The sequence below is a fragment of the Dama dama genome, chromosome 23 (assembly GCF_033118175.1).
Source record: "Dama dama isolate Ldn47 chromosome 23, ASM3311817v1, whole genome shotgun sequence".
Taxonomy (NCBI): Eukaryota; Metazoa; Chordata; class Mammalia; order Artiodactyla; family Cervidae; genus Dama; species Dama dama.
The window spans coordinates 47145872-47170486 of NC_083703.1; the positions used below are offsets into that span (position 1 = coordinate 47145872).

A 24615-nucleotide genomic window follows, 5' to 3' on the forward strand; every position below is an offset into this window, starting at 1 on the left:
TGGAGACCCCGTTGCTCCCACGCTCCCATGTCATTGCCACTCCCATCATGGTCTGTGCTCTTCCTGGGCTCTGTCTGGGAGTGTTATGCTCAAGGCACTTCATTTCCAGCTCCAGGGTGTTTCCATGGAATTTGGGCAGAACTGAGCTGTGCTTCATCATGACAGTTTAAGCTCAGGACATGAAAGGAGAACAGTGTTTAAGAAGCTGCCCAGATGTTTTTGTTTTCCATTCCTGTATTAAAAGTAGGTTTCTCATTTCTCTCCAATGTGTGTTCTGTGTATCCAGGCTCACAGATGCTTCACACAGGTGCTTCTGTTTTCCCCATACCCTGTCCTTTAATTATTTTATCCAGATCTTGTTTTTCTTCAACTTTGCTCCTCATTATGCTTCTTCAGTTACGTAAAATTTGTAATGGCATCCTTGATAATCGGATATGGGCCGTTTTTTGTTTATACATATGTTCTACAGCATTTTGATTACTCACGTGGACACAGAGCTCTGGGAATGAATATCTCTGTGGAGCTTCTGTGGTTTTGTGGGTCTGGGTGAGGAGCCTGCAGGTCACACCTTAACTCTGGCAAGTGTGACCTCCTGCCTCTGTCATTATTTGTAGGCACGAGGACTGGACTTGTCCCGCGTGCGGACCTGTGTGGTGGTGGCAGAGGAGCGGCCCCGAATAGCACTCACCCAGTCTTTCTCGAAACTGTTCAAAGACCTGGGCCTCCACCCGCGGGCCGTTAGCACCTCGTTTGGCTGTCGAGTGAACCTGGCAATTTGCTTGCAGGTGAGTTTCCTTGATGCCAATAAGTGCTTGGGTCACAGAGTGACTTTTAAAGACAGGCATACAGCGCCAAACTGCTCACCACAGTTCCCTGCTGATGCTAACCCACATTTAGAAGGAATCTTTCAATCAAATGCATGTGGTTGGTGCACACTTGTTTCCTTTTTCTTTTAGTTAAAGTCTGCATTTCTCAGTAACCATTATTCATAACTAGGGTTCACAGGCTTACTCTGTCCTGGGACATTTTAAGTTTTGTAGTAAGAGTTGATGTTTGTCCAAACGTCTCAAGTCAGGCTCTTTAAAGATGAGATACTAAACAAATGTTTCACTGTGGCAAGAAATCCTGTGCCTTGAAATACTTAGTCTCTTGTATTGCAGACAGTGATTTCTTTAGGGAGAATTCCAGTACATTAAGCAGGTTCACAAATTTGCTCCTGTGATGACACCATTGAAGTAACACTTAATTGCTGCATTTCTAAGGTAGAGCTGCACATGAGGCTGCCCTCATAAGGTAGCCTTGTATCCTATGTGGCCAAAAATATTTGTTTCCTGTCTCTTCATTAGCCCACTTCTGACCATTGTCACTGTTCTCTCCTGCTCTGAACTCTTTACTTGAGATCTAGTTTATGAAGGAGAGGAAGGTCATGTGGGAACCTCCCCCAGTGCCCTTCAGGCCGCCTCAGCCAAAATGAGCTGGTCCCAGGCTCAGCTGCAGGCTCTGTTCCTTTGAGCATATGAAAAGGACAGGAACTTCCTTCACAGCAGGTGCTGGAGTGGAGGACAGTTGCCGCAAACCAGCTCCTAAGCTCCCCTCCCTGGCACCTATCATGTTCCCTGTGTGTGGCCAGAGGTGCTGCTTTTAGTTCCCCTTGGGCAACCATGGGAAGCTCCTGGTCTGCTGCCTCCTGGCTAGGGCTCTCAGTATTTGGACTTCGGAGACAAAGGACTGACTCTCCCCACATGAACAGTTTGATGAGATAGCTTTAGAAAAATCAGCTACAGGAAGCTTTTCTGATTTTCATTAGATCTTCCTTGACTCTGTCTCCCTTCTCTTTGAATCAGCTCCATTTTTAAACATGTGTAACTACCAGAGTCCTCAGGAGTCCATTGAGCCTTGTTCTGTGATTGAAGTTAATTTGAAGGATTGGATTGATTTGCCCAGCTAGTCCTTTAAATGCTGAGATTTTCTTTTCCTCTTCACCTTTATCTGTTCTGCTTGAGAAAAAATGAGAAATGCACTCATTAGATGAATCCAGCTCTAGGATTCTGTAATACTCCTTTCTCCTGCAAGCAGTGGGGAGTGAATCACGAGTCCACAGGAATCTGTGAGAGACAGGCCCCTGCCCACAGCGATGTTATTCTTCTCTCTCTTGGAATGCTGGCAGATGAAGGGAGAAGGACATAGAATAGATCCCATATTAACGAATATCATTTAGCACTTGTCCACTTCATACAGGCAACAAAGAATTCTATAACACTTTATTATATAAAATTAAAACTTTGTAGACACTAGAAATAAAGCACTTATGTTATTTACCTCTTTTTTTCATTTATTTCCATCTCCTTAATCCAAAATGTTTTAGGAAGTTTTTATAAGGAAGCAGTAAATTAAGTAGGAAAAGTAAAATACACTAAAAATAATAGAAAAGGTAGAGGTGACAGAAAATAAGGGTAAGACGCCAAGAATGAAGTTGACACATAGGTATTTGGCACCTTGTGGCCTGAAATACAAGCTCCATCAGTCTGTGTCCTTACCACCTAGAACTGGACCTACCTGGTGCTTTGTAAATATTTAATAAATATGTGTTGTAAGAATGTTGAATACTTGAAGTTCTATACTTTTAATTTAAAAAAGAATAATATATTCTTCTATAGAAAACAGTCCCATCAGCATGATGTGGAGGTCAAAGTTGACATTGCCAGACCCAGGTCACAGTGCTCTTTTGGAGTGTTGGCAGCGTCTTGAAGGGTTTTTGTACATTTTAAGTTTTTCTACTTGTGTGCTTTACTCTCACCTAATTTTCAGCCAGTTTTTCTTTTTCTGAATGGTTAGTATTAGAAAATAGCTGAAAGTATTAATGAGTCTGGCAGTAGAGATAAATCAGGTAAATTCAAGTGCGTCCTCCTAAGCAATGCAGGCTCTCTCTCCCTGCCATGCCTGCAACCAGGTGTGCATCGGGGCTGTGGAGTCTTATGGTTTGGGGAACTTGACCATGTGTGCTATGTGGGACACAGCACACAGCAGGCTGTGGGCAGAACCCTGTTACCGCACATGTGGATGTGGTGTCTCTGGCAGGCTCCATCCTGGGAGTAGCCTCGTGTCAGCCAGAGTCACATTCTACTTAGAGAAACTCAAGACACAGTTCTGGTCCTCAGGGAACCACATGGACAGTAGAGATAGAGATGAATTTTTCAGTAAGTGAGTAAAATATTTTAGGAAAAATGAAGTAAGAGCATAAAGCGGGGACAGAGGAGGCACTTTTACAGTTAGGGTAGCCAAGAAGGACATCTCTGAGTTGACAGTTCTGCAAAGCACCCTGTGACGTGAATGTACAAAAATGTGGGCAAAAGCAGCAACAGGTGCAAGGCAGGGTTGGTCAGTGGAAATGTTTATTTTCTATTAATTTTTGCATAAATCAAAAAATGTGTGATTGTGATCCCAAACAAGATTTTCATGACCAAGATAACCATGATGGTGTGATCACTCACCTAGAACCAGACATCCTGGAGTGCAAAGTCAGGTGGGCCTTAGGAAGCATCACTACAAACAAAGCTAGTGGAGGTGATGGAATTCCAGCTGAGCTATTTCAAATCCTAAAAGATTATGCTATTAAAGTGGAAATTTCAATTTGGAAATTTAAACTCCAAATTTAAATTTGGAAAACTCAGCAATGGCCATAGGACTGGAAAAGGTCAGTTTTCATTCCAATCCCAAAGAAAGGCAACGCCAAAGAATGTTCAGACTACCGCACAACTGCACTCATATCACACGCTAGCAAAGTAATGCTCAAATTTCTCCAAGCCAGGCTTCAACTGTACATGAACCGTGAACTTCCAGATGTTCAAGATGGATTTAGAAAAGGCAGAGGAACCAGATTTCAAATTACCAATGTCCGTTAGATCATAGAAAAAGCACGAGAGTTCCAGAAAAACATCTGTTTCTGTTTTATTGACTACGCCTTTGACTGTGTGGATTACAACAAACTGGAAAATTCTTCAAGAGATGGGAATTCCAGATCACCTTACCTGCCTCCTGAGAAATCTGTATGCAGATCAAGAAGCAGCAGTTAGAACCAGACATCAAACAACAGACTGGTTCCAAATTGGGAAAGGAGTACATCAAGGCTGTATATTGTCACCCTGCTTATTTAACTTATATGCAGAGTACATCATGATAAATGCTGGGCTGGATGAAGCACAAGCTGGAATCAAGACTGCCAGGAGAAATATCAATAACCTCAGATACGCAGATGACACCACCCTTATGGCAGAAAGTGAAGAAGAACTAAAGAGCCTCTTGATGAAAGTGAAAGAGAAGAGTGAAAAAGTTGGCTTAAAACTCAACATTCAAAAAGCTGAGATCATGGCATCTGGTCCCATCACTTCATGGCAAATAGATGGGGAAACAATGAGAGTGAGAGACTTTATTTTCTTGGGCTCCAAAATCACTGCAGATGGTGACTGCAGCCATGAAATTAGAAGGCATTTGCTTCTTGGAAGAAAAGCTATGGCCAACCTAGACAGCATATTAAAAATCAGAGACATTACTTTGCCAACAAAGATCCATCTAGTCAAAGCTATGGTTTTTCCAGTAGTTCATGTATGGATGTGAGAGTTGGACCATAGAGAAAGCTGAGCACCAAAGAATTGATGCTTTTGAACTGTGGTATTGGAGAAGACTCTTGAGAGTCCCTTGGATAGCAAGATCAAACCAGTCCAACCTAAAGGAAATCATTCCTAAATATTCATTGGAAGGACTGACGCTGAAATAACTGCAATACTTTGGTCATCTGATAACAAAGAACTGACTCACTGGAAAAGACCCTGATGCTGGGAAGGATTGAAGGTGGGAGGAGAAGGGGATGACAGAGGATGAGATGGTTGGATGTCATCACTGACTCGATGGACATGAGTTTGAATAAGCTCCGAGAGTTGGTGATGGACAGGGAGGCCTGCCATGCTGCAGTCCATAGGGTCGCTAAGAGTTGGGCATGACTAAGCGACTGAACTGAACTGAACTGATCCGAAACAAACAGAGAAGGCATTGCTTGAGGTTGAGGTCTGAGAGCAGAAGCCCCACATCTCTTATTTCCATTGTATTTCTGCAGGGCCTGACACATAAGAAATGTGTAATAAAGATATTAAATATACCAAAACTGAATTTTTAAGAACGATTATACAAATAAGGAAAACAATCTGAGAAGTTATGAATTTTTAGAGACTGAATTTTTTACAAAAGAATATTTATTTTAAGAAACAAAAATCGGAAAATACAGACTAGTCAATAAATAACACCCGTCTGCCTAGAGAGAATCATCATCAATTCCTTAATGTAAAAACATGAAAAACAGAAATGCTAAGGTATTTCCCAAATTCCAAGCCCTGTCCTAAGTGCTTGAAGGTATTGTGAAGGTCATGCCATTTTTGTTATGGAACCTCAGAATTACCAGCGTGTGTGAAGTCAGTGAGTGTTTTCAGTTGATTGGTTGTTGTTTGAGGGCATGTTTTCTCAGCTGGATGGCCCGCCATGCTTCCTCAGGGCCCTCGACTGGACTGAGTGCTCTGGGAGAGGGCAGGCCTCCATCTCTCGAGGTATGTAGCCAGGGACCTTGTCCAGCTGAGGAATGGAGCCGCATCTCAGCTGTGCTCTCAGAATCACATTTCTAGTGTCCATGGGCCCCCTTCCAGAAGTGTCCCCTGGTCTTGGGGAGGCTGAGTTGTGCAGCCAGCAGGTTGTGGTGACTGCAGAAAGAAATGTTGGTGATGCATGAGATTCTGAGGTACCTGAGTGGGGCGGCACGAGGCCAGACCCACACAGGACTGTGCCCATGCAGAAACCTGGGCTTGATCCAGCTTTCTCGGGATGTTGGGAGAGACAGTCAGCCAGGAAAGCCGTGCAGCAGCCGAGGAGCTGCCCCTAATGGCTTTAGGGTCTTTCCCCTGTGGACTCGGATGCTTTTGGATGGTGGAGGTGGGGACCGGAACCTGGCAGATGAGAGGGAAAGGGGATACAGTGTCTTGGAGGACAGAACTGAGGGGAGGCAGGGTGCCCACTGTGGGGAGTCCCTTTCGCACCACTGAGGGAGGAGCCTGAGGTTTGGTCCATGCTTCATGCGTACTCTGAACTCTTTTCTTCTCCTAATCTTGTAGATGAGCAGGGCTAGACAGCCTGAAGATTCACAGACTCCCAGGGTCACCTTCATTATTGTAGTAAGAAACTTGAAGCTATTTCAGTGAGGAACACTCGACAGATTTGGTCAATTAAATTCATACTCCCCGCTTTCTCAGTAAAGAACAGAAACTAGAGAAAAGTACCATAAAATCAACACCCACTGACCGTATGTATGAAAAAGCAGTTCCTCAGGCCAACCTGCCCGTTACCAGTCATCTGTTACCTCCTCTGTTGCTCTGTGGATATGTGAACATCTTTTTAGATTTTTTTTAGCCTTTAATGGTACAGTGATTGATTTTTAATGATTTCCATATTTGACATTGTTTTTGATCTTCTTTTTACTTTGTTCTCTGCTTTTTGCATTCTCCTCCCCACCCCTCCCTCTTCTTCATCCCACTTTTACTGCTGGGTTGTCTGTTTCTGTGTCTGTGTGTGTCCTCGATGTTCGGTTTCTGTTGGTCTGGTGTCCTCTGCTCCCACCTCCTGCTGCTGTAGCCTCACCGGCTGTGGAAGCTGGCCGAGCAGGTAGGGACTTCCCGCCCGTCCACACCAGTGCCTGCAACCACACAGTTTCATCAGCTCCCAGCAGTGGGCAGACTAGGAGTTGAGTGCGGAGATGGGCTGGGCTTGTGGACCCATGGGCAGGAGGGCTGACAGCCAGCGTGATGTCATGTCCCAGATCTCTTCAGACGTCTTGCATTTGTGACAAACGCTGTGCTTCCATTTACACGATCTGTGGTGTCTTTGCCAGTTTGGGGTCATCTCTGTTTTGCCTCATTTTTGCTTCTAGTGACCTGTTTTCTGATATGTTGGTTTTTAATTGGCCTCTTGTGGTTACGTGCTTTGCATTGCTCAGACCACAAACTGTTCCTCCACTCAGCTCTGGTCTGTGACACAGCCCCCAGAGTAGCCGCAGGTCAGCGAGGGTGCTGTGTCCTCACGGCAGCGCAGCTCCTCCTCTAGGCTGATTGCATGTGCTTTCTCAGGGGGCGGGGGAGGTTATTGTGTGGTCCAGTATGGTGTAATGAAGGTATCTTTATTTTTTTCTTTTTCTTATACTGAAGTGTGCCTTTGATACAAGGTTAAGATTCTCTCATGAACAATTTTAGTGTAGTTCTTCAAATAAATCTGAGAGTCTCATTTTTTGGCAGACTTTTTTTTTAGGTTCTGTCTTTTTCCACCAAAAGCAGTGCATTACTTTCCCAGGAAATGTATGTAGAATTTTTGTTTGTAACGTAGCTTTAATGCCATTGCTGTTACATGAACAGAGATCATTGTTCAGAAGTCAACTCCATATGTATTTTGAAGAGATTTATGATCTCAAGATAAGATTTCAGGACCCTGTGTTTAAATAAATAGTTCAGACCACAGGGTGCTGCCCAGATGACCAATGATAAACATGCTACCTCTGTGACTTGTTTCTTGGGCAAAAATGGCCTCCCACCCTGGAGGAAAACCAGGGCATAAGTAGAACCAGAATGAACAAGATCCTTGTCTTTTATCTCTTCTTCCTCAGTCTGTCAGCTCATGTCACATGTTCTGCTTCAGTACCTTGAGCTCTGAAAATACACTTTTGGGGATGCATGTGGTGAAAGCCTCTCAGCAAATGATGCTTCACTTCCTCAACAACCTGCTTTTGCCAAATGCTGCCTCTGTAGCTTCAGCCTCTTTATTTGGCAAGATGCCCCTTTCCTTTCTAATTTTCATAAATGACTAACAGTCAGGCTATGTGAAAGTCAGTATTATCTTAGCAAGATATTCTTTCGGAATTAGGTTGTCAAGTGAGAGGTGTGGTTTTAGTGCTTTGGGGTTTTGTTCAGTTTCAGACACCAAAGAAACGTTTCCAGCCAGTAGGAAGCACAGACGCAGCTCCTCCCAGGCAAACGGGATTAATCGCATTGTGTCCTTGCTTGCAGGGAACATCGGGGCCTGATCCAACCACCGTCTATGTGGACATGAGAGCTCTGAGACACGACAGGTATCGTGACTTTGTCTCCCAGCACCCAGCGTGCAGCGCTCCTCTGGAAGGAGGAGTGCAGTCATCTGCCCCGAGCACAGGGGCCATGGAGTGAGCTCTCGCAGCACTCCACGTGCGTCACCTCATGTCCCACCTCAGCAGCTCCTGATTCTGAGAACAGCTGTCCCAGAGCCACTGCAGTCAGAGCGGCCTTTTCTCACACTCTGCCAGACTTGACATTTTCTTGAGCACTAGTCAGCCGCTGTTTTGCACCTCATAAAATATCAACACTGCTCACATTTCTTTGCATGAATCGAAAATTTTTGTCAAGGCATTTCCAGGAAAAATTAAACTGTAAGTCAAGTTACCTTTCTGTGCAGCTTCCTAATAAGCAGCCTTGGACAAGAACAAAAGGGAGTGTGCTGGTGGATATTTGTGAGTCCACTTCAAAGGGTGGTTCAGAAGGTGGGGACAAGATAAAGAATCTGTCGCAGAACTTCAGCTCCCAAAGGGGTCCCTCCTGATGTGCCTGAGGGGGAGAGAATTCTGTCGTTTTTCTACAGACATCCCCAGTGATTGGGTTGTTTCTCTGTGTGGTTGTGGAGATGCCCATGCGTTGCTGTTTCTTTGACATGATAATAGAGTGACTCTGACACAAAGTGTCCTTTTATACCTGGCTGGAGGTGCTTGTGGATGTGTTATGAGGGCCAGATCCTGTGCTCCCTGTCTGCTTGTTCTCAGTGGTGCCTATTGACATATGCATTTGCTCACAGCATGTGAGAGCTAGGGAGAGTTGTGGGTGGGAAACCAGGAGCCCCCGCCAGGCCTGGCCAAGTGTATTCTTCTTGCCTGCTGAGTTCCCATGTGAGAGAGTATCGGGGGCAAGGCTGCAGAGGGGCCTGGAATGCCATGCAGGCCAGTTACACCCGGGTGGTGTGCCTAACCACGGGTGGGTTGCCATGGTGCTGTGTCTGATGAGCATGGTGTGGGAAGTGGTCCTGGTGGCGTGTGGTGGGTGGAGGCCAGAGAGGCAGCTGGGCATCTTGCAGTGGCCAGGACAGGCCTCTGCTGCACAGCAGATGACCAGAATGGCAGTGGTGCTGAGACTAAGAAGCACTTTGTTCCCCTGAACACTTTGTTCCTCTTCACTCTTGGTGGTGCCTCCTGGTCCCCTGGAACCCTCGTTTTAGACCCCGCTGTTCACAGGGACTCCCAGGAGACAGCCTGTCTAGTAGAGAGAACCACTGGCCCCCAAGAGACACCAGCCCCCTGCAGCAGAGGCCTGTCCAGACATCTTCAAGATGCAGACCCTTAGCGCTGAAGAGATTAAGAGACCTCTTTCGGGGGCATAACATTTCCAAACATAACTAGTAGGCTTTAAAAAGAAATTTGCTTTACTCCCTACAAAAATTATTTGAAGATAATTTTATGTTGGGTTGGCCCAAAATGGTCATTGGGGTTTTTCCCTAAGATGCTGTTGTGGGCGCCCCGGATACAGAACACTGTCAGCACACTTAATGCAGGGCCGCCTGGTAGACCACACTAGGCTCCATCAGCTCCTCTTGGTGTGAGTGGCGCTCGTCCTCCAGGTCACCAGTGATCACTGGAGTGGCCATCAAGAGACAGGCACACCCCTGCCCCTCCTGACCAGCAGCAGGACACGCCACACTGGCTGTTTTCCATGGCTCTGAAGTGACCAGCTCCTGTCCTGACAGCACCCATGGGGCAGGAGATGTGGTTTCCTAATTGTGCCATGTCCTGGGAGTGCTGGGTGACGGTGTGCAGTCAGGAGAGAGACTCCCTGTCTGTGGTGCACAGGCAGTGGACAAAGCTGCCCCTCGCCCCAGCCTATGCCCTCTTATCTCCCACAAGTTTCCTGGGTTTCTGTGAGCCCCCATCCCTCTCACATGTGCTGTATGCATGGGCATGTCTCTCAGCTCTTCTGGGAGACACAGCTCTGCCTTCTTCTAGGGCTGGTTTTTTCTTTGCTCTTGTGGATATTCTCAAGTGGGTGAAAGACCCACCCCCACCCCCGCCGTGTGGCATTTCTGACAAGACAGGACCACCCCTGAGTGGTCCTAGTGCCCCTTCCTGCTTGCCTGGAATCACTGACATAGAGCACTGTTCCATGCTGACCAGAGAAGAAACTCTTTGTCCACCCTGCATGCTTGCCCAGGTCCCTGCCACCACTCAGTAGGGAGGAGGCCACAGGGAAATTCTTAGCAGTAGAGTTTTCTCATTTCAGGTAAGATCCACCTGCCCAGCAGGGACAGGAGACAAGATGAACTCCGAGGGCAGGATGAGGACGGGAAGCCGGCTGCCCTGAAGCAACTAAAGAAACAACATAATCTTATACCTGAAGCAACTAGAGAAAGGACAAACAGAACCCAAAGTTAATACCAGAAAGAAAGCATACAGATCAGAGCAGAAAAAAGTGAAATAGAAACAAAAATAGTGGTAAAGATGAATAAAACTAAAAGGATGGTTCATTGACAAGACAGATAAAATTGATAACTTTTAGCCCAGATTTATCAAGGAAAAAAGAGAAATCAAATTGATAAAATTAGAAATGAGGGGGTTCCCTTTCACTCCATTTTCCTCAAGAAAAAGTTGTCTGTAGATGATTGATCAGCATCACACTCTTGAGAGTAACATGGAGAGAACTGAACCCAGTCATGGGATAAAGTAATACAGCTGAGGAGGGCTCAGTGGGCTGGGTTGTGACTGGCACCAGGGTCCTCCACAGTTCTTGAGTACCTCACCAGCTGATAGTTTTTAGATTGAAAAGCACTTCTTTCCAGAAAGGAGATTGTGCTGTCTGAACTGGCCAATCTTCTCCAATGTGCCTAGCTGAGGTGGTGGATGCTGTGCTGTGGGGTCTGCAGCCCCCTGTGTTTGCAGGGGACAGGCCCGAGAGGTCCTCTGTCACGGGAGTGGCAGCTCTTTGAGGAATGCAGCTTAATCCTCACTCTCCCTTTTCTGCACACACTGTGTTGACCACATTACATGAATGCAGAGTCATTCCCGACGTTTGTGGGTTGATATGTGGGGCTGCATCTCCATACTCTTGTGGCCTGTGTGGTGGCCCCCGCTGTCTCCTCTCTGCCATTGTCTGCTTTTTCTTTGACTTCTTGACTCTCTTTGCATTGGGTAGTGCTTGTCAACAGAGCTAATGTGCCCGTCCGACTGCTGGGCGTTGATCCAAGTGCTAGATGTAGAGGAGGAAGCCAGGGTCCAGAGCACACAGTAACACCTTCTGTTTTTCTTTGTAGAGTACGCTTAGTGGAAAGAGGCTCTCCTCATAGTTTGCCCCTGATGGAGTCAGGAAAAGTAAGTACAGAAGGAAGGCATGTGCATATACATTTGAACACAAGTCTGAGTTTGGGAGCTTTGGAAAGTTAAGAAGTACATGGAAGACTTTTTTCCAAAAAAAAAAAGTTTTCTTGAAAAGTGATATATCAAGTCCAAAGAGTTGGACACGACTGAGCAACTGAACTGAATATATCAACTGGTTTTGACCATGAGCACAGAAAGTCAAAGGAAGCCCCCAGGGCCATGGCACCTTCTCTCTTGTTCTGTTCTGCATGGCCTCCACTCCCACGGGTGTCTCCGGGTCTACAGCAGCTTTTCCAGCTGCAGCCCTTCCTTGCATTCCACCCAGAGGAGGAGCAGCAGGAAAAGGAAGAGGCCATACGGCCACTCCTCAGCCTCTTCACTCATACTTAGCACCTCTGGGCATGGTTACCCCAGCCGAGAAAGGCAGGCTGGCAGTGTCGTCGGTACATGGGGTCCAAATGTCCATGGGCCTGGCCAGCAGGCAGAGCTTGTTTACTGTGGAACTAGACAAAGACTGGTTATCATGACAGCTAGTTGTTCCTGCCGTGGTGGTTGTGTCATTTATAGAACTAAAGTGCAAGGAATGTATTTAAATCTGAATGAAGACTACCCCCCCCCCCCCCCCCCCCGGCCCCTATTGTCATATCTCTTCTCCACTTAACATAATTCTAGAGGCATGTTGTTTGGGACCTTTTACAGTCTGTGTCTTCATGGCTGATGGTTAGAGTTCTTGGTACTGTTTTCTTTAAGGTGGGATTCAGCATTGCCCGCCCACCCAGCTCAACCTTGTGGGTCATTCATCAGACATGCTCCCATAGCTCTCACCACAGGTGTGTTGCCTTATCTCAGCTGCACAGTTAGTAGCTGAACCAAGAGGGGCTCCATTCTAAACTTCCAGAATCAGCTTTTGATTCTTTACATGGTTCCGGTAGAATTCCGAGCATTTCTGAGCTAAATGTCCATTAAGAAGGAGGTGCTCAGTATCAATGTTGTACTATTGTCAGCCAACAGGAAAAGTGGGCAGTGTGGCAGAGGAGGGGCAGGGCCGCAATCCGCATGGTGCGGCAGACGCTCTGGCGGGACTGCTTTCTCTTCTGGACACCACAAAGCAGCTCCGCTAGTTCTACTTTGCAAGCATCAGGCTTGTTAAATTATATCATTTATCATGTTTTTGTTCAAAGTCTCACTTTTAGGATCATTTTAACACAGGCTCTGTCATTGTAAATAATTACAATGAAATGTCCTCAATTTGCTGTCATTATGTGATGCTGTGGTTTACAATTTTGATTTAAAGCCATTCACTTTCTAAACCATTTTAATAGGGAAAACAGGCACTTGGCATGAAGCATGTGCCTGTCTGCCCACTGACAAGACTGTTCCTCCCCACATAGATACTTCCAGGGGTGCGGATCATCATTGCCAATCCAGAAACGAAAGGACCCTTGGGAGACTCACACCTGGGCGAGGTGAGGAATGGGGTGTCTGTGAAGGTTCAGGATTATGAAGTGGTGTTTACTTACGAGTATCACATATCTCTTCAAAACATTTAGCAAAGAGGAAACTTCCTGTGTGTGGGCAGAGTTTCCTTGTTTTTCAGCTCTCCATTTGAGTTCCATGTGCCTACTTCACAGCAGAGAAGCCTTTCATCAGGAACATGATAACGAATGTGCAGAGGGAATCTTGCCAAACCCAGAATCATAGCAGCACCAACAACCATGGCAGGCAGACTGGGGACACAACAGGCGTTTGTCTGGGTCACAAAGTCACTTTTACTCCCTTGTGTTGACGATGCAACCTACCCAGTGACTCCCCACCCACCCTGTGCCCTTCACACTGCTGACTGCATGTGGCCACAGGAGACCCTTCCTGGGCTGCTGTCCTGAAACTCGCCCTGCTTGCTGGCCATGCGCACCCTTCTGCCCTTCCCGTCCACCTCGCTCCCTGATTAACTTGCTTCCAACACGTCTGCCTCCCCAACCCCATTTTCCTCTCCAAGGCCAGGCCACAGTGACCATGACCTGCCCACAAGGACACTCCTATAGGTGCCACCCACCTGTGGTCAGCTGCCTCTCTTCTTCTAACCTGTCCTGGCCGCACACAAAACACTGCCATTGATGGCACCCGACTCACACACCAGCCCCGCTGCTCTCTTGGGCACCATGGCACACACGTACGTGTACATGGTGAGGGAGGAAGTGGTGATGGGGCCTGAATCTCAGCCACCATCACCCCCAGACCCTTCTCCTTCTTGGGCAGTTTATTGGCCCCTCACTCATCTCTCTCCATGTGAAGATCAAAATCGAAATGATGAAATGCTATACAGGCCTTATTTAGGAATTTCCTTTAAATACCCATCTAAGAATGAAAATTGAACGTGGTGCCTGCTGCATTTGGCCCCTGCTGTCCTCACAACACATAGCCTCTCAGAGCTGAGTACTGGGCCAAGGGGCGGAGACCACTGCACCCTGGCGTTGTGCTGGGAACCTGTCTGACAGGTTCTCTTCCCCTCACTTGCTGGAGACCCTCATCCCTGGGCTGCTGCCTGGTTTGCCCTGGCAGGTGTGGCTGAGGGCTGCTGGCTGGACCCTTTGTCCCTGATTCAAATACCATTTCCTAAGATACAACATTCAGGCATTTTTATCCCCCATTTTTTGTTGTTACCATGCCTTTCCCTTCTAGAGTTTTTGTGTTGTGTTATTTTATTACAATATATTCCCCAAAGTATACAAACCAAGTGAAGGGGGAAAATAAATCAGAAAGCTTTTTAACATTTTTCCAGCTTGCTTTTTGGAAGCAGTCAGTACATTTGAATAAATACAAGGAAACTCTTACAACCTCATTCATTTGATATTTATTTCAAAAGCCCTTAGTTCATCTACTTTAATAGGATTCTCCGAAGATGAGGGCTTGGTTGTTTGCTCAACCATGAGTGTGCTGTCATGTTTTCATTTCAGCAAACTTTGCGGTGTCTGTGTCTCTCTGGATACAAGCTGTCTTGTTTTTGCAGGCCAGGGACAGACAGAATACAATCTGTTGAATTGTAAAAGTAGTTTCTGCCCTGGACATCATGTCAAGTTAACTTATGTAGTACATTTTGCTTCCTTACAGATCTGGGTTCACAGTGCCCACAATGCCAGTGGTTACTTCACTATTTATGGAGATGAATCCCTCCAGTCAGATCACTTCAACTCAAGATTAAGCTTTGGAGACACACAGACAGTCTGGGCACGAACAGGCTACTTGGGATTCCTACGGAGAACTGAACTCACTGATGCAAATGGAGGTGAGAGTTCCCAATAGGAGGCAGGAAGTCCTCAGACACCAAAAACCTGTGTGGGTTTGGGATCCCAGTCCCAGGAGAGTGTGTGTGCTTGCATGCTTGCTGCAGGCAGCCTGGAGACAGCAAAGGGTGAGAGAGCTGGGTTGGGGCGAGAGAGACAAGGGGGCAGGGGGTGGGCGGCGGGGGGGGGGGGGGGCGAGAGAGAGAGCCCAGGGTGAGAGAGCCTGCTCAGATTGTGCACGTCGGCAGCTGAGGACACACGTCCCATGCTCTGTCCTCCTCTGTGAGCTAGGAACACATGTAAAACCAGGGCAGGGGCCAGGGGCTATGTTGTCTCTGACAAGTGCCTGTAAGTGCAGCTCACCGGCTTGTCACCAACTCTGGTGCTGCCAGCCCCACCCAGGATCCCCCGAAGCTGCATTGTTCTCTTCCGGCTCGGAGGCACTGGCCTCGAGTGCTCTGGTCCTGCCAGGCGCCCTCAGGGAACAGTAGCTCAGAGGGCTAGCGCTGGGTGTGGGTGTGACACAGAACCAACATGTAGGAGCCTGTCTGCTCCTCACGTTGCTGATCCTGGAGTCCTCTCTCCACTCCTTATTTCACTGAACACAGAGGCAGGACTTGGGTGTTACTCCGGGGCGGGGGGCCTGAGGTTTCTTGTGAGATCTGCCAGCACTGGAGATCAGTGAGACTTCCAACCCACCTGCCTAGTAGGAGCCGTGCCAGCCAGGCCAGACCAGGAAGAATGCAGGGGAAAAGTATCGAAATATTCTGGTGTTGTATTTTTTTTTATTTTTTTAAGATTTAAAAAACAAAACATTTATTTAGGAAGGCTGAAATGATTGTATGCTAATTTGAAACAGGTAAGTTGTATAAGAAAATTCCGTATTTTGCATCCTCTGAGAGCTGGATTCCATTTTGTGTGCTTTGTTCTTTGTTCAGACCTTCTAACTTCAGACTGGTGTTAAGCAGGAGCGTGGCTTGCTCCTTTCCATGGGAGCCCAGCCTCTTCACCCTCATAGAGGGCAGGCATGTCTGTGCAGGCTCTGGGATCTCAGCACAGACACATTATAAGGCTGGCAGCTGGTCCACACAGTTTCCTGTTGGCTGTGCAGCCCTCTCAGTTTCTTACTGCAGGCAAAAGCTCAGAAAACACCTTCCTATCACAGGGATGAGGCTGGGGCGGCACTGATCTCGTCGCTGGCTGGCATTGTATTTTCAGTTTGGGGAAGTCATAGAGGGTGCCCCCTGGGATTCCTTGAGGAACTAAGCTTAGCAACACGCAGACCTCAGTGCTGGTTCTGCCTATGGAGTCCGTGGGCTGGGAGGGTGGGAGGCCCCAGCAGCTGTAGTCAGGAGTCAGCAAGTGACTGCCTTAGCCTAGAGATGGAGAAGATTTATTTTCTGGTATTTCATGTGTCAGTCACTTCTCATAAACTCACCCTGATGCACTCAGTACCCTAAAGATGAAAGAGATCTCCTTGTTTTCAAGGAAAGATGGACTGCATGTTGTCATTATCCCAAGGTTTACACAATTGACAAGAATAACTTTACCAATTACATGAACTAAGGGAATCTTTGTTTATGAACAGTCTCGGAAACTCCGCTTTCTTTCCCACTCAGACATGTAGTGATAAGAGAGTTGAACCCTCGTGTGATGGAACCATAGGGAGCTTGGTGTTGCTTTGGCTGTGCTGGGTCCTCTCATGTGACTCTACTGCATCTCAGACAGTGCTGCCGAGGGATGTATGTGGAGGCTGCCCCTTGGGCGAGGGGACCGTGCAGGCATGCAGCCAGTCACATGGCCACACAGCCCCCACCCCCCACCGCCACACCTCTTCGCTGAGCGCCTTGGGCTGCAGTTTGCCTGAGAAGGGAAACCAGACCCTTGCTCAGGGGTCTTTTGTGCCTCTCTTCCATGTTCAAGGGTAGCGCTCGTCTTTATTCGTTATGAGACTCGAGCAGTTTTGCCGTGAAGCTCACATAGTGTCCATTCCCCACACAGAGCGCCATGATGCCCTCTACGTGGTGGGGGCCCTGGACGAGGCCATGGAGCTGCGCGGCATGAGGTATCACCCGATAGACATTGAGACCTCGGTCATCAGAGCCCACAAGAGCGTCACGGAATGGTGAGGAGCAGGCAGGCAGCCCGAGGGCCAGGGTGAACCTGAACCTCTAATGAGCACCCCTGGCGTAGTTGGTGCTCTTCCTGAGGTGATGGACGGAGGGCTGGGGGGTGTTTCCAAGGAGCCAGTTACTTGTTTTTTTGTTATGGAAAACGTGATGTAGGGGAAAACACTGTCCACAGGGAGCCTGAACCTAGCAAGCCCTGTGGGAAGGCCTCAGCTCCAGGAGAGGCCATGCTTGCCAGCGTCATAGGGTCATCAGTGACAGGTCACCCATCCCACCACCCTTGGAGGTGGCCTTGGAGGCCATGCCGTGCCCGCCCTGGCCATTTGGTTGCTGTAACTTGCAAGTGTGCCTGGGAGCAGCAGCACCCACCACTCCTTGGGGCCTTCACGTGACACTTGAGCATGGACAGTGGCTTCAGCACCACTGGCCGCTGTTCCTCTCATCCCCCTGGTTTCCTGAAGGGTGGAGGCCTGAGGGGGCCTGTCTGCAAGCTCAGGGCAGGAGCCACCAGGGAGGCTCCTTCTGAAATCTCTAGGGGGGCAGATGGGTTGGCCTGCGAGTGTCAGCTGCCTCTTGTCAGCTGACACAGGCTGGTGCTCTCGGCCACATGCTGCACCACGCAGAGGGCTCGGCAGACAGAAGGGGCAAGTGGACGGCAGAGCTTCGTCCCCACTCAGTGCCTTGTTTCAGGGCAAGCAGCGACAAGCCCGTCTGAGCACAAGTCCTCCACCTCTAAAGCTGCCTCTCCACTCGAGTGGAGAAAGGTGTCAGCCAGAAACGGTAGGGGTCTGCCTCAGTTTGCACTGAGGTGTAAATAGCCATCTCAGCCTTCTGTTTTTGTATTTTTTAAGAAAATAATTTCAAGTGGCTTGTGTTTCCTCCCTCACATATTTTCTGTCTTGTTGTAAAGGTGCCATTTCCACTGGAAAGTGTGTGGCCAGGGTTCCCGTGTGGGTTTCTCTTGTCTGTTCTGAGCGTCACTTAGATACTGTGAAGCTTGCTCCTTTCTCTACTCTCAGAGGCCCCAAGAGGGAAGGAGCATCAGGCTTGGTTGCGAGGCGCTTCTCTCCTCAGAGTGCAAGCAGCACCACGGCTCTGCTGTCACCCTCCTCCCTGGGCTGTGGCTCCCCCAGGCAGCCCCATCAGTCATCTGGTGCAGAGAAGGGAGGGTGTGAGGCTGGGTCACATCTGTGACCGCCTCACTGAGCACAGCGCAGCCACGCTCAGCTGCTGTGGCCCCAGGTGGGCTCCAGCAGCCTCCCGCGGCCCCCTGCACCCCTTCTCAGTGAACTCTGGGACCCACACTGACCCTGATGCTGCACCCTCAGTGCCAGATGTCAGGATAAAACCGTCCCCAGCATGGCCACGAGCAGTCACATGACTCACAGACGTGCAGTTCTCTCGAGCAGCTCCCTCGGGGTGACGCTTGTCACAGAGCCAGCCCCAGGAGTCTCCAGTGTCCCTCTTCCATTTTAATGTGATCATTGGCCATACTAAGCAAAATACACATTTTTTGTTAACAAGCATACCCTATGCTTTTAGGAAACAGTGATGACTTTCCCTAGACACTACCTGCCTCACAGCTAAGACAGAACCTTTTCTGTATCTGACTTCAGCAGCCACTGCAGGCCCCAGAGCTTTACCCCGCCCTCCACGGGGCTCTTAAGGTTCTTAAACATTCATGTTTTAAAAGCCCTACTATCTGACGTCAAGGTGGCCTAAAGTGTAAAACATTGGACTTAGTTAAGCTTTTACCAACTGGGCAGACAAGATACTGTGGGTGGTCCTCCTGATACTTCTGGATGAAGCTCTGGCATCCCCAGGAACTCATCCACCTGAATCAGGTCCCCTGTGTTGCCCTCACCCAGTTCCTGAGACAGAATCTGTCTGTGCGCCCCAGGTCTGCAGTCGAGCACTGAGGTACCTGACCCAGCATGGTGGCTCTTCTGCTCACGTGCACACGCGTTCACCCCCTGGGGACAGAGGCAGGTCAGGACTAGCCCTAGCGCCCACTGTTCCAGGTCAGCAGCGGTCCCGCCAGCCACACTTCAGGCTTCCCAAGTGCCTTTTGGGATGGGTTCCACCCTTAGGGCCTTGTGTGGATCCAGGGAAGGCGGGGGGTGGGCTGCCACCCGGCGAGCAGGTTGGTAAGAGGTGTAGACGCAAGGAGTGTCAGAGCTGCTCTGGAACCTGCAGACCAGAGAAGGCTCAGTGCCCAGCAGGAGCCCAGTGGGGCATCCAGAGAGAATGGAGTCGTTCCAATTGTACAGTGATGCTTCTTTTTCTTCCAGTGCCGTGTTCACCTGGACAAACTTGCTGGTGGTTGTGGTTGAGCTCGATGGGTCCGAGCAGGAAGCCCTGGACCTGGTCCCCCTGGTGACCAACGTGGTCCTGGAGGAGCACTACCTGGTGGTGGGGGTGGTGGTGGTGGTGGACATCGGCGTCATCCCCATCAACTCCCGGGGGGAGAAGCAGCGCATGCACCTGCGTGACGGCTTCCTAGCCGACCAGCTGGACCCCATCTACGTGGCCTACAACATGTAGATGCCACGTAGTGTCCCTTCTATGTGGCCTACAACATGTAGACGCCCAGGGCCCGCATCTACGTGGCCTACAACATGTATGTAGATGTGCGGGGCCCCCATCTACGTGGCCTACAATATGTAGACGCCAAGTAGTGTCCCATCTACATGGCCTACAACATGTAGATGCCCGGGGCCCCCATCTACGTGGCCTACCATGTGTAGATGCCCACGTAGTATGTCCGGGGCCCCTGTCTACGTGGCCTACAACATGTAGACGCCACATAGTGTCTCATCTACATGACCTGCAACTTGTAGACGCCCACATAGTATCTCATCTACGTGGCCTACAACATGTAGACGCCTGGGGCCTCCATCTACATGGCCTACAACATGTAGATGCCCACGTAGTGTCTCATCTACGTGGCCTACAACATGTAGACGCCTGGGGCCCCCTGTTCAGTGTCGCAAGTGTGGGCACCAGGGCACCTTCCCCAGCAGAGCCTCACCGTGTGGTGGGGAGACTTCCCACACGTCCTGGTCGCACAGGGATGAGACGTGAATGTGAAGTTTGCTCACAAGGACTTTGCATTAACTGCCTTTAGTTTGTTGGAAAAGCCCATTTCAAGAACTTTCTTTTCTTTTTTTTTAATTATTGAATAATAAGTGCTTTCTTCGTAAAAGTGGTATTTTGTTAAGCCAAAATAGCAATTAAAAAAAATATTCTGCCCTCCAGATGGGTTCTTTTAAACAATTCATGTAGTGTGACAAAGAATTGTTTTCTCTGTTTTAATGTGTCATGAAATCTTAATGCCATGGACCTGCTACTGATTTAAGCCATTGCTGGAGCCCATCCTTTTAGGACAGTGTGTCAAGGTACGAGAAAACCTTCCAAATAGCACCTTCCAATTAGATTTTAGCCGCTTTCTTTGTCAGAAATGTACTGAAGAAACAGACTGATGATCGGCCCTCCAAGTTATCATAGAATGAGAGGAAATTATAAATAAGGTGTATTTCGGCAATTACCTTGCAGATATCTTTGTACTAAACTAAAAAGATAAAATAAGTTAACTCCATATGTAATTATGTACAAAACGTTTAATTTATTTTGATCTCTTTAGAAGTATAACAGAGAAAACATTCAAGAATATTAAAGTCTTGTAATGTTTGCTAATATAAAAAGTGTTGTATTATCTTGCGTGGATAGCATCACAACAGATATATATATATATGAAATATAAGTTCACTAAGAACAAAGGGAATTTTAAAGTTTAAAACACAGAACCTGTCACTTGCATGGTGTCCCCTCCGCTGCACTGTAGATAGACTCTCGCCGTTGCTGGTGTGAGCAACCAGACGGCCTGCAGCCCAGAGCTTCTATTCTGGAGCCAGAGACCAGCTGTGGGGCCAGCGCCTCGGAGGTGGCAGACTGGAGCCGGGTGTGCACTTTCCCTCTGCCGCGGGGTCGTGACGGACTTTTGGTGCCGCGTGCCCACCGCAACGTGTGGCCTGGGGAGCAGCTGGCCCACTGCACGCGCTCCCTCGGCTACAAGAATTCATTGCACAGTGTTTTCACCATTTTGTTTGTCACCTTTTTTTGGTCCTTGGTATGAAAAGGAATGTCGTTCTGTGGTCATTGGCAGCGGGTTGCGCTGACTCCCTCAGCGGCTTTAAGGGAGGAAACTCACTAGGAGGTCATGCACGGAGCTGCCCCAGCTGTGCTGGCTGGAGTGGGAGGCCCCCAGCCCCATCGTTGCTCCTGCTGCAAGGACATGCTTCTGATTTCCGTCTCTTGCTGCTGCTGCCGCCTCATGCACCTTGAAACTTTGAGAACCCCTCGCACACTCCCAGATTGAACCAGCTCATCGGTGTCCAGCCAAGAAGAGGTACCAGCTTCCAAGTGAGATCCCCTCCATGATTGCCCCAGTGTGCCCGGGGTTCCTGTGTGGGGTCTGCCTGGTTCAGAGTGTTGCTGGCGAGACTGAGACCCTCTCTGCGTGGTGGTCTCACCTGCCTTGCTCTGTGCACTGGCACTGAGCCCTTTGCCACAAGAGAGTTTTGTTTGACTTCGGAGATCCAAGGCTAATTGCTGTTAGAATTTTAAGTGGCATTTTTAAAAAATTTGTCTACATGTGGGGTTTCTTCCATCTCCACAAGTTATTTGATTTTCAAAATATTTTGATTTCATTGCTGTGTATGAGTATTTCTCCACATGCTTCAGATAAACATTCCCAGTCTTCTGCTTCCCAAGGGGGACCCCACCATATACAGAGAAGACACATGCCCACTGTGTGGAAGGGCCACAGGGACCCCACCACACACACAGAAGATACAGGCCCACTGTGTGGAAGTGTAGGGGGGACCCCACCACACACAGAGGGTACACGCCCACCATGTGGAAGAGCCGAGGGGACCCCACCACACACATACCCACCATGTGGAAGGGTAGGGGGTACCCCACCACACACAGAAGATACACACCCACTGTGTGAAAGGGCCGGGAGGACCCCACCACACACACACCCACCATGTGGAAGGGTAGGGGGGACCCCACCACACACACACACACTGTGTGGAAGGGTAGTGGGGGACCCCACCACACAGAAGACACATGGCCACCATGTGGAAGGGTATGGGGGAGACCCCACCACAGAGGATACATACACCCACAGTGTGGAAGGGTAGGGGGCACCCCACCACACACACACAGGACACACATACCCACAGTGTGGAAAGGTAGGAGGGGGCCCCCACCACACACAGAGGACACACACCCGCCCTGTGGAAGGGTGGGAGGGGGCAGTTTCGGGTCAGACACTGATGAGGAAGCGGGACTTAAGGCCCAGCGAGGGGTTGTGAGGTTGCCGGTGTCCTCGTGAGGCCTCGGTCCTGCTGCCTGTGCCAGCGGTGAGGGCCAAGGGCTCAGGGCTGGGATCCAGGTTCTGTTGTGCAAGAAAAGGAATGAGACTCTCAGTACCACCCACTTAGCAATAAAGGAGGATCGTTCTGTACTGTTAATGGAAACTGCTGGGACGAGTCGTTCATGAGAACATAGCCAGTGTTTGTCTCGTGACCTTGTGCTTTTGAAGTCAGACAAAACCGTGTGGTCAACTTGCACAAAGGAGGGTACACAGCGACCACCAAGACTCAGACCAACCAACAGGGCGGCTTCCTCATGGTGCTTGTTTGTTATATCTATCTAACCCTGCTTGACACTTTCCCCAAGGGAAATGGTCCCTTGATAGTCAGATGCTAGCAGCGTTGCTTCATAGTGTGGTGACTGGTTAGAGAGATTCATGTGCTCAGCCAATCACGGTTCCAAACAAAATTTTTATGTGCAAAGGACAGCAACCTTCTCGTATGTTAAACCACCAGTAAGCTTTGTACATCTGTGATAACGCCTGTTTTATATTCAAATGAACAAATAAAAGCTTTTATTTTTGTTGCTCTGAAAATAGCAGTTTCTTAATTGGTCCCCTGGAGAGCTGGGCCAGCTTCCATCCCAGGAAGGAAGTGACTCCTACCAGGAATGGATCCCACTCTGTTTACATAATTTGTTGCATTATTTACCAGTACAGATAATCATACTTTGAACAATGTTTAAATTTTGATGTGGGCATTTATTGCTAAAAAATTCCTATGGCAACAAATGTTTTGTGAAATGTTTTTTTTAATTCTTTTAAATATATCTAAATATATTTGTTCACATTTTCTCCAAGTGTACAGATTATTGGTAACCTTGAGGGACAAGGAGTGTGAGTCTGTGTGCACAAACTCTGCTGCTCCTTGGCCAGAACCTTGGCCAGGACCGGGGTCTCGCTGACGATTCCAACCCAATTATCTTTGTTTTTCTTTTGTCTTTGTCTCTTGGAAAGTGGTAGTGGGTTAACTGACTTCCAGCCTAATGGTTATGAAAGGATAAAACCACCAGACTTCACCAAGTGCCTTTGTGTTAGAATTCCCCTGGAACAAGGAACGTCCATGCTAACTGGGGGTGTGGAAGTCGGTGGCTGGTGTAGACCACCTGTTTGGGTGACTGGGCATTGCCAGGAGATCTGCTCGGAGTGGCCGTGCTTTGGGCAGCACGTGTGTTCCCGCATGCACGCATAGAGTTCCTTCTTCTGCCTTGGTCCACGGCCTCCAGCATGGTGCCGAGGCCAGGGGACATAGGCCAGAGTTTGGTTGGCAGGTTGATCATAATTCTGGGTCTTACCATCCTTGTTGATGTCTTGGTGGCCTGAGTCAGGTGGTCTGTCCACGTGGAGGAACGTAGTGTCACTGCTTCCGAGGAGAGAGGTTCCGTTCCCTCAACATCAGGTCCTCTGTGACTCACTCCCCCTGCTCAGCAGAGCCTGCCCGGTGCTGACTGCTGGGCTGGTCTCTGTCTTCCGCCGTCCCTGGTAGCCAGTGCCTGGTCCCTGAGTGGCATCTTCCCGTCAAGGCCACTCTGGCTCCCCTCCAGTGGGTCCTTCCACTCATCTCTGCTGTCTTCTCGATTTTAAGGTTAATCCGTGAACAAATTAGTGGCAGCACCAAGGTCAGCGTGAGATCTGGGTGGGCCTTGCTGCCTCGGGACAGCCCATGTCAGCTCCTCAGGCTGGGATAGACCCTCCTCTCCCTTCCTGCCCCTCACCCCTCCACCCTGCATGTCACTGTCACTCCCTGACTTCGTCATTCATGGGGGGAAGAGTTGGGGACCCTCCCAGGGCTGGGGCAGGAGGCCAGCGGGTGGGCAGGCAGGGGTCTGGCTCTGAGCACAGTCAGGCGGGAAAGCCTCTCCTCCAGCCCCTCACTTGGCGCCGTGTGGGAGGGCGCAGGGCTCACCTGGGCTGTTGGGCTCTGGGGACAGGCTGACCTGCAGAAACGTGAAGGCACAGTGGAAATGGAAGACAAGACGGTGGGCACAGGGGTCTGAGCCTGGCCTCAGCTCCCCTGCACTTTGTTTCCATGTTGGTATGGACCCTGGGGGGACAGAAGCAAGTGTTCCCTGCAGGTGCAACCCCCTCTTGCCCTAGGAGGCGTTCAGGAGGTGCAGGGGAGCAGCCCTAGAGCCGAGGTTAGCAAGCTCGATGCCTTCCTTCTCTGCTCACCATCAGGAGGATGAGGACAGCGTTGGGACCCACACTTTGGCGAAACCCGGGTCAGAGCAGAGGTGAGGGTAACCCAGCCAGAGCCGTCCCCTCACAGCTTTCCCACGGATGCATTCCAAGGGACCG

General features: G+C 49.1%; 1 protein-coding gene and 1 non-coding gene across 13 annotated transcripts in view; one reads left to right on the forward strand and one right to left on the reverse strand.

Annotated features, from left to right (window-relative positions):
• The window catches only part of DIP2C (disco interacting protein 2 homolog C), a 294103-nt gene extending 270991 nt beyond the window's left edge, over positions 1-23112 (forward strand). For 8 of the 12 annotated variants that reach the window (XM_061126603.1, XM_061126604.1, XM_061126605.1 and 5 more), the window contains 7 exons: positions 615-785; positions 8091-8152; positions 11404-11461; positions 12859-12933; positions 14576-14750; positions 16750-16873; positions 19169-23112. In XM_061126603.1, coding sequence (XP_060982586.1) covers positions 615-785; positions 8091-8152; positions 11404-11461; positions 12859-12933; positions 14576-14750; positions 16750-16873; positions 19169-19421 — 918 coding nt within the window. In that variant the 3' untranslated portion in view covers positions 19422-23112. Of the gene's footprint in view, positions 1-614; positions 786-8090; positions 8153-11403; positions 11462-12858; positions 12934-14575; positions 14751-16749; positions 16874-17567; positions 19149-19168 lie in introns of those variants that run through there. The other 4 variants (XM_061126611.1, XM_061126606.1, XR_009690071.1 and 1 more) reach the window with 4 other exon arrangements.
• On the reverse strand, positions 15884-15952 carry LOC133045327 (small nucleolar RNA SNORD31). The gene has a single exon (XR_009690202.1). It is a non-coding gene; the product is annotated as a small nucleolar RNA SNORD31 (small nucleolar RNA).
• Positions 23113-24615: the final 1503 nt, after the last annotated feature.